Below are 11900 nucleotides of genomic sequence, written 5' to 3'. Positions count from 1 at the left end.
TTACAAAGATTACTGGATGTTTAAAAAAATGAAATAAAAATGTTTTAAAAATACTATTTCAGACTTTGTACTTAAAAATTTCACTTTCAGTTCAATGTCCCTGCAAACAAAAATATACTATACAAATGTTTTGCTAACGTTTCCATTAAGTTATGAAAATGTTATTACAGAATGTTCTCTGTGTGTGTGTGTGTGTGTGTGTGTGTGTGTGTGTGTGTGTGTGTGTGTGTGTGTGTGTGTGTGTGATACAGCAGATGTCATCTGTGTCTAGTAAAATTGTTTTGTGGATCTGATGAATTATTGATGCTCTTCTTTATTGTATGTCTGATCTGGGGTCAGTGACGTGTCAGTCCAGCTGTGCGGCGCGTGGGTTTGCTCTGGAGAGTGATTGTGTGTTGTCTCCAGTGACGGGTCATTATGTGGGAGTAATTACGGCCGGTGGAGAGAAGGACTCCTGCAGCTGCGACTCTCATCACAGTCATGGAGAGCGTCTTCAGAGGTCTGACCGCCGCCGCCTTCCTGCACTCCTGGACTCAGTTCGACCGCCACGGTGAGTTCACAGACCTGATGCATGAGATATGACCTTTAACCTGCTGCTGACCACCTGCTCTGTGCAGATGATGGGTTCATTGACCGGAAGAACCTGGACGAGTTTTTACGGCAGCTGATGAAGACGCTGAAGACTGTGAGTAAAGAGTGTTTGTTCACTGTGAAAACTGATCCAGAGCCTCTTTCTCTTCACGTTTAGAGTCTCTGGTGGTTTTAGTGCTTGTATGAAGTCCAGTGCTCTGATTATAAAGCGTGTTTGTTGTTCATCTGCTCTGACATTCAGACTTCAGATCTGCTGTTAAAAGATGTTGTTCAAATATTTGGAATAATTATGATTTTTTAATGTTTCTGAAAGAGTCTCTTCTGCTCAGCAAAGCTGCATTTATTTGATCAAAAATACAGTAAAAATCAGTGAAATATTATTCCAATGTAAATCAGCTGTTTTCTATGTGAATATATAGTAAAGTGTGATTTATTCCTGAATTTTCAGCATCATTACTCCAGTCTTCAGTGTCACATGATCCTTCAGAAATCATTCTAATATGATGATTTGCTGCTCAAGAAACATTTATGATTATTATCAATGTTGAAAACAGTATTTTTGTGGAAACAGATACCTTTTTAGGATTGTTTGATAAATAGAAAGTTCAAAAAACAGCAATTATTTGAAACTTCTGATCAATTTAATGTGTCCTTGATGAATAAAAGGATGCGTTTTTGAACACTAGTGTACTTTATCATTCTGACATGTTCACAGGTGAATCTCGTGTGTGTGTGTGTGTGTGTGTGTGTGTGTGTGTGTGTGTGTGTGGTGTTGTAGTGTGATGCGTCTAAGCAGCAGGTTCAGAAGGTCAGAGAGATGATTCTGTCCAGCTGTGACGTCACCGGAGACGGACGCCTGCCGATGGAGCAGGTACTGTCATCTACATCCACACTACAAATAACTGTAAACAAATTTACACAGTAAAATACGGTTTTCCATTGGAACAGTAATATACCATTTAGGGGGGGAAACAGAAATAATTACTGGCTCTATTACAGGATTTTACGGTACTAAATATTTACCTCTAAATTATGCACCATTTATCATCTGTAATACAATGGTTTAACCACTAGATGGCTGTACAGCTCTATATAAATATATGAACATGGCTGTGTGTTCCCTATTACTGTGAACATTGATTTCAGACATAATAATTTACTTCTATTAGGTTTTGCATTTGGATATATATTTAGACATTGTTAAAGGATTAGTTCACTTCAGGATCCAAATGTCCTGATAATTTCCTCACCCCCATGTCATCCAAGATGTTCATGTCTTTCTTTCTTCAGTTTAAAAGAAATGAAGGTTTTTGAGGAAAACACTCCAGGATTTTTCTCCATATAGTGGACTTCACTGGGGTTCAACGGGTTGAAGGTCCAAATGTCAGTTTCAGTGCAGCTTCAAAGAGCTCTACATGATCCCAGACGAGGAATAAGAGTCTTATCTAGAGAAACCATCGGACATTTTCTAAAAAAAAATAAAAATTATATACTTTTTAACCACAAATGCTCGTCTTGCACTGCTCTGTGATGCTCCACGCATTACGTAATCATGTTGGAAAGGTCACGCGTGACGTAGGTGGAAGTACCGCGGTAGAGCGAAAAACTCCATCTCATTTTCTCCTCCAACTTCAAAATCGTCCGACATCGTTGTTTTACCTTTTTTTGTAAAGGGCGTTTGACTTAGTCTTCACACGTTCACTTTGTAAACACTGGATCGGTACTTCCACCTACGTCACGCGTGACCTTTCCAACATGATTACGTAATGCGTGGAGCATCACAGAGCAGTGCAAGACGAGCATTTGTGGTTAAAAAGTATATAATTTTTTATTTTTTTTAGAAAATGTCCGATGGTTTCTCTAGATAAGACTCTTATTCCTCGTCTGGGATCATGTAGAGCTCTTTGAAGCTGCACTGAAACTGACATTTGGACCTTCAACCCGTTGAACCCCAGTGAAGTCCACTATATGGAGAAAAATCCTCAAAATCCTTCATTTCTTTTCCACCGAAGAATATCTGTCTAGAGTGGATCTGATGGTTTTGTATTAGCGTGAGGATGAGTAACTGATGTTGTCGTGTCCGTCTTTATTCAGTTGGCGGCTGCGGTTCTTCCCGAGGAGGAGAACTTCCTGCTGCTGTTCCGCAGGGAGGCGCCGCTGGAGAACAGCGTGGAGTTCATGAGGGTCAGAGCGTCACACTCATCATCTTCATCAGATAGTTGAGTTAAATCAGGTGTTCAGACTCTCTCGTCTCTTCTCAGATCTGGCGCCGCTATGACGCCGACAGCAGTGGATACATCTCTGCCGCAGAGCTGAAGGTGAGGTGTGCTGATGATGTCACTTCCTGTGTGTGTGTGTGTGTGTGTGTGTGTGTGTGTGTGTACTCACGCTGCCGTCTCTGTTCTGATGATGTCAGAGTTTCCTGCGGGATCTTTTCCATCAGCACAACAGACAGATCACTACAGACCGACTGGAGGAGTACACCGATACCATGGTAATACCGTGCCTTATGAAATAATAGTTTCAAAACATATAATGATGATTGAGAGATGAACAAATAAACCTGATGATCATATTTGATACTCGTGATTTTTATAATAAATGATGTCTGGATAATCAAGTAAAGCTGAAATATTACTAACAATATCAAAGTTATTTTTACGTTTTCTTGATGAAATCAGAGCAGATTTCAAACTCAATCAGACGACAGATTTCAGTTTAGTGCTTCATCTTAAACTTATTTCAGTAGTTAATTTTCATTAAGTTTATCTAATATTCCAATTAACAAAAACCTTTTTAGTTAGTTGTTTGAGTTAGCGGTTATAACCAGCTGATGTGATTCTGACTTTCAGATGAAGATGTTTGACAAGAACCAGGACGGTCGTTTGGATCTGAATGATATGGCGAGGTGATGCTGATCTCATCGAACACATCGTCAGTCACATGACTTTGGAGTAACTGATTGTGATTGGTCATTTAGACGTTTGTGTCTAATGACTGTAAACTGTATAACTGATCAAGTTTAGCTAGTTTCATGTGAGTAAGATCTGCTTCACACCTGGGCTTTACTGAATGATGCATTCAATCATGAAGTCTGAATGTTGCTCATGATTCTGTGTATTTTGGTTTGATTCATTATGATGTATTCAAACATGGATAAAAATAAGCTGAAGACACAAACGTGAGCGTAGAGTACACTGGGAATCTGGACATTTATAGCTGAAGGATCATTAATCCGTGTGATTTCTGTCCTCTCTGCGCTGTGAACGATATTAATATTGATCGTCATGTTTGTGTCGGCAGGATCCTGGCGCTGAAGGAGAACTTCCTGCAGAAGTTTGAGATGCAGGCGAGTGAGATGTGAAATATAAACCAGACTAAACTCATGCTGCTTTCTTCTGGTTCATGCAGCTGTAATGTTGTGTGTGAGTGGACGATCATTAAGGGTTCAGTCGCTCAAACTCTATTGGAATTGTTCAAATTTCCAACGATCAGCATTCTCCTCTAAAAGTGATCGGTCAGACCAAACCGTAAGTCATAGAGGCTTGAATCTTTGAGGGCTGGTAGTACTCGTCACCAAAGCTCGCCTCGATCGGCCTGGCGGGGGCGCTACAGCGGTCAAAACTATGAAATCGTAGGCTCTGTTGGAATCTTTTGCTCAAGACGGATTCAATCATCAAATTTTTCGAGAAGGTGCTCACTGCAGAGCAAATGGGTGGAGCTTATGTCAGCTCCCCCTCGCTAGATGTCCAGAGAATGTACGACCACACCCTAACCCTACCCACAACTCTATCTCTCCACCCCACTGGACGTCCAGAGAGGAGGAGCTGGCCATCATAGACTCTGCAGTGAGTAGCACTTGAAATTTTGGGGTATTTTAGATTTTTTGAAAAGCCAACTTTTGCGAACTAGTCCTAGGTTTTTGGCCCAACCGGAACCAAAAAAGTGCAGCGAGATTCTCCGGAGTCTGATTGTCAATAATTATCAAAAAAAAAAAGTTGAAATTCCGATTCACGGTCTCTAAGGGCCGCCAAAACATTCAAAGTGGGCGGAGCCACTTTTACTAAAATGCTATAATTTGTGAACAGAATGAAATATTTTCATCAAACTTGGAACAAATATGTAAGAGCTCATTCTGTGGTCCCGTGAAAAAGGACGCAGTGACTGGCCACTTGGTGGCGCTATAACATAAAAAAAAACTTTAAAATGGCTATAACTACGCAACCCAAAGTCTGATTGAATTGAAAATTGGCATTGAGTGTCTTTGTCCAAGATCCCAAGACTGCCTTTGAGGACATTTACGTATCTCAAAAAACACGGCCGGTGGCGGCTAATGAAGCTTGAGCAGCTGTCAGACAAGGTTAACGGAGGCCGATCGGAAAGAAACTCTCTGGGCCTGTTTGACTCACGACCCTAGAGATCTGTGAGAAATTTGACAGAATTCGGCCACCGGAGGCACCTTCGCATTTTTCACATGCATAAAGGATTGTGTATCATGCGATTTTTCACACATGTCCACGACATTTGTACCACATGGTAGAACTCCTCATTCTGAGCAACTTTGCCTCTAGGAGCGCCGCTGTCCATCAAATCATTCGTTAAATATTGGAGATTATTTTAAAAACCAACTTTTGCGAACTAGTCCTAGGTTTTTGGCCCGATCGGAACCAAACCAGTGCAGCGAGATTCTCTAGAGTCTGATTATCAATAATTATCAAAAAAAAAGTTGAAATTTCGATTAACAGTCTCTAAGGGCCGCCAAAACGTTTGAAGTGGGCGGAGCCATTTTTATTAAAATGGCTATAACTCGTGAAAGAAATTAAATATTTTCACCAAACTTGGCACAGATGTGTAGCAGCTCATTCTGTGGTTGTGTGAAAAAGGACGCAGCAACTGGCCACTTGGTGGCGCTATAACATGGAAAAAAATTGGCTATAACTATGCAACCCGAAGTCTGATTGACTTGAAAATGTCAAGATGCCACGTCTTGCCTTTGAGGACATTCACGTATCTTGAAAAACACGGCCGGTGGCAGCAAATGAAATTGGAGCAGCTAAGGTTAATGGAGGCCAATTGTAACGAAACACTCTGGGTCTGTTTGACTCACGGCCCTACAGACCTGTGAGAAATTCGACTGAATTGGGCGCCTTTGTGTTTTTCACGTCCATAAAGGATTGTGTATCACACGACTTTTCACACATGCCCACAACATTCATACCACATGGTAGAACTCCACATTCTGAGCAACTTTGCCTCTAGGACCGCCGCTGTCCATCGAATCATTCGTTAAATATTGGAGATTATTTCAAGATTATTCCTAGGTTTTTGGCTCAACCTCGATAACTGTTAAAATCCTTTAAAAAACATATTTCCTATGGTAAATTGCCTGTATTGGCTGTAAATGGACTTCTCTATCTCTGATCGAGATGGTTACAGACTTGCTAATTAAAACATAATACCTTTTTTACACATGTGCTTAAAAGCCTTCAAGAGGTTAAACCCCGATATTTGCTGCTCGCAGCTATATTTATTGTTGTGTTTGTTCAGGCCTGCAGTCAGGAGGATCGACAGAGAGACTTTGAGAAGATCTTTGCTCACTATGATGTGGTAAGAGGAGAAATGAGCATGTGAGACATTAATAGTGTGAATTAGCTCTTATTTTTGAATTAACATTTTTATTTTAGTAATTTTTTATTAGTTTTTTTATATGTCTGTTTAGTTTTTATTAATTTTTATTTCAGTTTTAGTTATTTTAGTGCATCAAGTTAAACTAAATAAAAAGAGAAATGTGTTGTTTTTCCTCTAGAGTAACACCGGCGCTCTGGAGGGAGCAGAGGTCGACGGCTTCGTCAAAGACATGATGGAGCTGGTGAAGGTGAAGCGCTTTCACTGACTGTCTGTGGTTGATCTGCGCTGGTTAGATGTTCATGTGTGTGTGTGTGTGTGTGTGTGTTTCAGCCCAGTCTCACCGGGACGGACCTGGACAAGTTCAGACAGGCTCTGCTGGGTCACTGTGACCTCAATGGAGACGGAAAGATCCAGAAGAACGAGCTAGCGCTGTGTCTAGGGCTCAAACTCTGAGGAGCCTAATTACACCACATGTGTGTGTGTGTGTGACAGTAATTACTGATCAGTGTGTGTGTGTGTGTGTCATTAGTGTCTGTCACTCACACCAGTGTGTGTGTTTGTGTGGTCAGGGCCGTAACCACCATAGACACTGAGGAACACCCCAATAATTATTACGCTCCGCTCTGTTTGTTGTTATGATGACAAACACTTTTAAAAGTTCTATTTTTAGTCTGTTCTGTCTCAGGCCAATCAGATCAAAGAGGGCGGAGCTTTACTGCTCACAGAAGACGAGTGTGAACTCCACCCAGACTGACTGTAATATCCAGTGTATCCAAATTTCACCATTTTGAATTGAAAATATGCTATTATTTACATGATTCATGTAGGTTTATTCATAACTGAACGTGATTAGATGAGAAACATTTTGCATTTTCATATTAGATATATGAATAAGAGTGAATGTGTGCATACTTTAAAAGTTTAAATTGATTTCTTCATAACTACAGTAGATCTGGAACATTTACCTCTATTATTTTTTTTCACTTCATTCCCTTAAATCAATTTTACTCCTTTAATTATGTAATCCCCCGTGTCAGGTGATCATTAATCAGTGATTATTAGTCATGAAATCAAGGCAGATGCTTCTAGTTAATTTTTATTCATAAATGTAAATGCATGGAAAGATAAACTTGATTTTATTTGTAATAGGTTTATGCCTAAATTCCTTTTTATGTGTATGAATCATTTTATCTAGTTATTACTTTGTTCTTAATGTATTACACTCATTTACAGTAAGTTTAGTTCCTGTTATGTGCAGTGTTGATATTTGTATTGTATAAATGCATATATTTATTGGATTTACTTAATCTGAATTGCCATTATATAATTATATATGTACAATATTTGTGGTGTTCAATAATAATAATAATAATAATAATAAAAAGATAATAATCTGAACCACTGAAAGAAATCAAATCATTTCAGTCCAAAAAATGTGAATATCACTGTTAATAATAAAAAAATATATATTATTTTATATCTTTACTGTAGTTTTCATTTCAGTATATAGCCTATATATATTTATTTAGATAGTTCTTGTGCTGATGCGCTGAACAGGATGTGACGTCATGACAGATTTCTGGCTGTTTCTCCTGCAGGTGGCGCCCGATCCGCATTCTGGCCTGTTTTTGTAGGCAGTGTAAAATAAACAAATAAATAAATACATTTGATTAAAATAAGTGAATAAAAATAAATACCTGCTAGAAAAGAGTGCGATGATGTAACATAATATAAACTAAATATTTTTAAAATAATATTATGCGCATTAATTCAATTAGGTCTTTTATACACAGTTTAGGATGTGGGAAAATCATATTTGAGGTTGGAATATATATTCCAGTCTGACATAAATGTAAATCTACCGCAGTTTTCTCTATAAATTTGAAATCTTTCGCTCCTCACGCAAATCACTGTGATTGGTCCATCCTGATCAGCGCTGAGGAAAGTAACAGATGCACGTGACTTTGGTATATGTGACGTACACAACTGACTGAATTTAGAAGAATGGCACAATACTTGTTTCTCCCACATGAAGCGGTACGCTATAATGCCGTTCAAACTCAGCCTAGAATTATTATTATTATTATTATTTAGACCATCGAGATCCTTCCGGTCCGCGAAGCCCCGCCCACTCTACCACGTGTTTGTTGTGTTTATGGGCGCATTGAGAAGCGCGTGCAGGTTTTATTTCTCTACTTCTGCAAAAATCACAATGACCAACTTCAGATTTATAGGTGAGAGATTATTATTATGTGTCTGATCGTTTGAGGAATGATCTTTCAGCAGAAGGACTGAATCTGAAGTGCTGAAACATGAAGTTTATGACACTGTCACTGATGTCTGAGTTCATAAAGAAATATGATCTGTGTGTAGATATTGGCATCAATCTAACAGACCCGATGTTCAGAGGAATCTATAGAGGAACTCAGAAACATGAAGGTAATGACAACATGAAAACTCATATACTATTAAAAAATTGAGAATATCGGTAGATTGATTGACTTATTAATATATTGGAATGTCAAATTCATTATTAGATAATAATAACATCACTTGAAATGTTTTTAAGTTGTAGGATTTAAAATAAACTATAGTGATTTTGATTTTCAGTCATTTTTATCATGATTATTAAGAGTATCGTGAGGAATCCATATGCAATTCATCATAAATATTCCGGTACAGTTTTATATTCACAATGTAAATATGTGGTTTCAGAGTGTAATATAGAGAGTTGTGTCTCTCAGATGATTTTCCTCAGGTCATCGAGAGAGCGCTGAAGGTCGGCGTGCAGAAGGTCAGCAAAGGTCACCGTCATATATAGATGATATCTGAGCAGGAATGAGGTTGATGATGATGATGTTTCCTCAGTTCATCATCACTGGAGGAAGCCTGGAGGACAGCAGAGAGGCGCTCGGACTCGCACAGACCCGAGGTATAACCGCACTGCGTCACTGTCACTGCAGATTTACAGTCATGTAGTCGTGTGTGTGTGTGTGTGTGTGTGTAGAGGAGTTCTTCAGTACGGTGGGCTGTCACCCGACCCGCTGCGGGGAGTTCGATCAGCTGGGCTCGGATCAGTACCTGTCGTCTCTGGTGGATCTGAGCGTCAGGAACAGAGAGAAGGTGGTCGCTGTGGGAGAGTGTGGCCTCGGTAAACCATCAGCATTTACTGCTTCCTGACGATGAACACTGAATAATAATCATCAGTTGTGTATCCGTTTAACGGTTTTTCTCTTCTAATTCTTCACAGACTTTGACAGGTTGGAATTTTGTCCCAGAGAAACTCAGCTCAAGTGAGTGTTTCAGACGCTTCAGCTGTGATTTCTGCTGATGTTGTGAAGTTCATCACGTGTGATTGGCTCTCACAGATACTTCGAGCGGCAGTTTGATCTGGCGGAAGAGACGCGATTACCCATGTTCCTCCACTGCAGGAACTCACACCCACAATTCCTTGGTACGGAGTCTCTTCTGGAAAAGTGTGTGTGATGTTGAGTGTGTGTGAGTAAACTCTGTGTGTGTGTGTGTCGCTCACAGACATCATGAAGAGGAACAGAGATCGGTGTGCCGGTGGAGTGGTGAGTGTGACCTGTTCTTTTGGCATCAGGACATTCCCTCCGTGTTTCCTTCGTGTTTTCTCCATATTTCCTTTGTGTTTCTTCCGTGTTTCCTCCGTGTTTCCTTTATGTTTCCTTCGTGTTTCCTTAGTGTTTCCTCCATGTTTTCTTAGCGTTTCCTCAGCTTTTCCTCCTTGTTTCCTCTGTTTCTTCCGTGTTTCTTCTATGTTACCTTCCGTGTTTCCTCCATGTTTCCTCCATGTTTCCACAGCGTTTCCTCTGTTTCTTCCGTGTTTTCTCCATGTCTCCTCCGTGTTTCCTCAGCGTTTCCTCCATGTTTTCTCCATATTTCCTCAATGTTTCCTTTGATGTTTCCTCCATGTTTCCTTTGTGTTTCCTCTGTTTTCTCCATATTTCCTTTGTTTCCTTTGTTTACTCCATATTTCCTCAATGTTTCCTCCATTTTTCTTTTGTGTTTCCTCAATGTTTTCTCCATATTTCCTTTGTTTCCTCCGTGTTTCCTCTATTTCTTCTGTGTTTCCTCTGTGTTTCTTACGTGTTTCTTACGTGTTTCTTCAGTGTTTCCTCAGCGTTTCCTCCTTGTTTCCTTCGTGTTTCCTCAGCATTTTCTCCATGTTTCCTCCATGTTTTCTTTGTTTCCTCTGTGTTCCCTTCATATTTCCTCCGTGTTTTTCTGTTTCCTCCTTGTTTTTTCCATATTTCCTTTGTTTCCTCCATGTTTCCTCTGTTTCCTCCAATTTTTCTCTATTTCCTCAGTGTTTCCTCCACTTTTCCTCTGTTTCTTCCATGTTTCCTCAGCTCAGTGTTTTCTCTGTTTCCTTTGTGTTTCCTCCACTTTTTCTCCATTTCCTCAGCATTTCCTCCTTGTTTCCTCTGTTTCTTCCGTGTTTTCTAATGTGTACTCCGTGTTTCCTTTGTGTTTCGTCAGTGTTTCCTCCACTTTTCCTCTGTTTCTTCCATGTTCTTCCTCAGCTCAGTGTTTTCTCTGTGTCCTGCTGTGTTTCTCAGGTTCACTCGTTTGACGGCACGCAGCAGGACGCGGCGGCTCTGATAGATCTGGATCTGTACATCGGTATCAACGGCTGGTAAGTCAGTGTCTCTGACTGGTGTTTGTCTCACCATTTATTCATCGCTGACATGATTTTATTTCTATATTTTAGCTCTTTGAAAACAGCAGAGAACCTGGAGGTGATGAAGTCAATCCCATCGGACAGACTGATGATCGAAACAGGTTCAGGCTGAGTCATTTTACATCACAGTAACACTATATATGAATAGAATTGATTTGTTTTTGCTAGAAATTCAGCTACAGTTTGGGGTCGGTAAGATTTTTTAATGTTTTTGAAAGAAGTCTCATCAAGGCTGCATTTATTTGATCAAAAATACAGTAAAAACAGTGAAATTATTACAATGTAAAATAACTGTTTTCTATGTGAATATGCTGTAAACTGTAATTTATTCCTCAAATCGAAAGATCAGATGATTCAAATCAAATGAATTAAAACAGTTAATCTGTAAAAACAGTTAAAACAGTTAATCTGTTAAAACAAATAATAGATAATAGAAAACAAATTCAGACTCTAGATTTTGGTTGGTAAGACTGTGTTTCTTCAGGTGTTCGTGTCACCAGTTTCATGCGGTCGTTCTCTCTGCAGACGCGCCGTGGTGCAGCATTAAAAACACCCACGCAGGAGCGAAGATGATCCGAAGCACATTTCCCACGAAGAAGAAGTGGGAGACGGGACACTGCGTGAAGGACCGCAATGAGCCCTGCCACATCATGTATGTCACAGAGAGCGCTCATGCATGTTCAGAGCCGTGTGTTGATATGATGTCTGAAACTTTGTATTACCAGCACTTCCTGTGATTGAATGTCAATGTAAATATCAGACAGGTGCTGGAGGTGATGGCGGCGGCGAGGGACGAAGATCCACTGGACCTGACTGAAACCATCTACAACAACACCATGAGACTGTTCTTCAAGAGCAAATCCTGAGAGGGACTTTTATTTTCATATGTGTGTGTGTGTGTGTTGTTCAAAAGATGCACAATAAAAGTGACGAGAACAATGTGTGCATGGTTATTATTGTTAACCAAAACTATCAA

General features: G+C 39.8%; 2 protein-coding genes across 4 annotated transcripts; both read left to right on the top strand.

Moving 5' to 3' along the window:
* The first annotated feature begins 270 nt into the window (after window positions 1-270).
* LOC127501234 (secretagogin-like) lies at window positions 271-7691 on the top strand. The gene is made up of 11 exons (XM_051873144.1): window positions 271-550; window positions 618-685; window positions 1370-1462; window positions 2686-2775; window positions 2853-2909; window positions 3008-3085; window positions 3444-3499; window positions 3895-3940; window positions 6139-6198; window positions 6398-6466; window positions 6550-7691. Exons 1-11 carry the CDS (start codon window positions 481-483, stop codon window positions 6670-6672), a joined length of 810 nt encoding a protein of 269 aa, XP_051729104.1. The 5' UTR covers window positions 271-480; the 3' UTR covers window positions 6673-7691.
* Window positions 7692-8232: 541 nt separating this feature from the next.
* Window positions 8233-11865, top strand: tatdn1 (TatD DNase domain containing 1). 3 transcript variants are annotated; one of them, XR_007926633.1, is made up of 12 exons: window positions 8233-8453; window positions 8593-8658; window positions 8964-9013; window positions 9088-9151; window positions 9227-9370; window positions 9470-9512; window positions 9588-9673; window positions 9754-9794; window positions 10803-10879; window positions 10955-11025; window positions 11409-11576; window positions 11685-11865. XR_007926633.1 is itself a non-coding variant. In XM_051873575.1 (12 exons), exons 1-12 carry the CDS (start codon window positions 8249-8251, stop codon window positions 11788-11790), a joined length of 1080 nt encoding a protein of 359 aa, XP_051729535.1. In that variant the 5' UTR covers window positions 8234-8248; the 3' UTR covers window positions 11791-11865. The 3 variants fall into 3 exon arrangements, 2 of the variants coding, with proteins under 2 accessions (XP_051729535.1, XP_051729536.1); XM_051873575.1 differs by having other exon boundaries at window positions 8234-8453; window positions 11450-11576; XM_051873576.1 differs by lacking the exons at window positions 8233-8453; window positions 8593-8658; window positions 8964-9013 and having other exon boundaries at window positions 9043-9151; window positions 11450-11576.
* Window positions 11866-11900: the final 35 nt, after the last annotated feature.

The sequence above is a fragment of the Ctenopharyngodon idella genome, chromosome 19 (assembly GCF_019924925.1).
Source record: "Ctenopharyngodon idella isolate HZGC_01 chromosome 19, HZGC01, whole genome shotgun sequence".
Lineage (NCBI taxonomy): Eukaryota > Metazoa > Chordata > Actinopteri > Cypriniformes > Xenocyprididae > Ctenopharyngodon > Ctenopharyngodon idella.
This window is presented reverse-complemented; position numbering and strand designations above follow the sequence as displayed.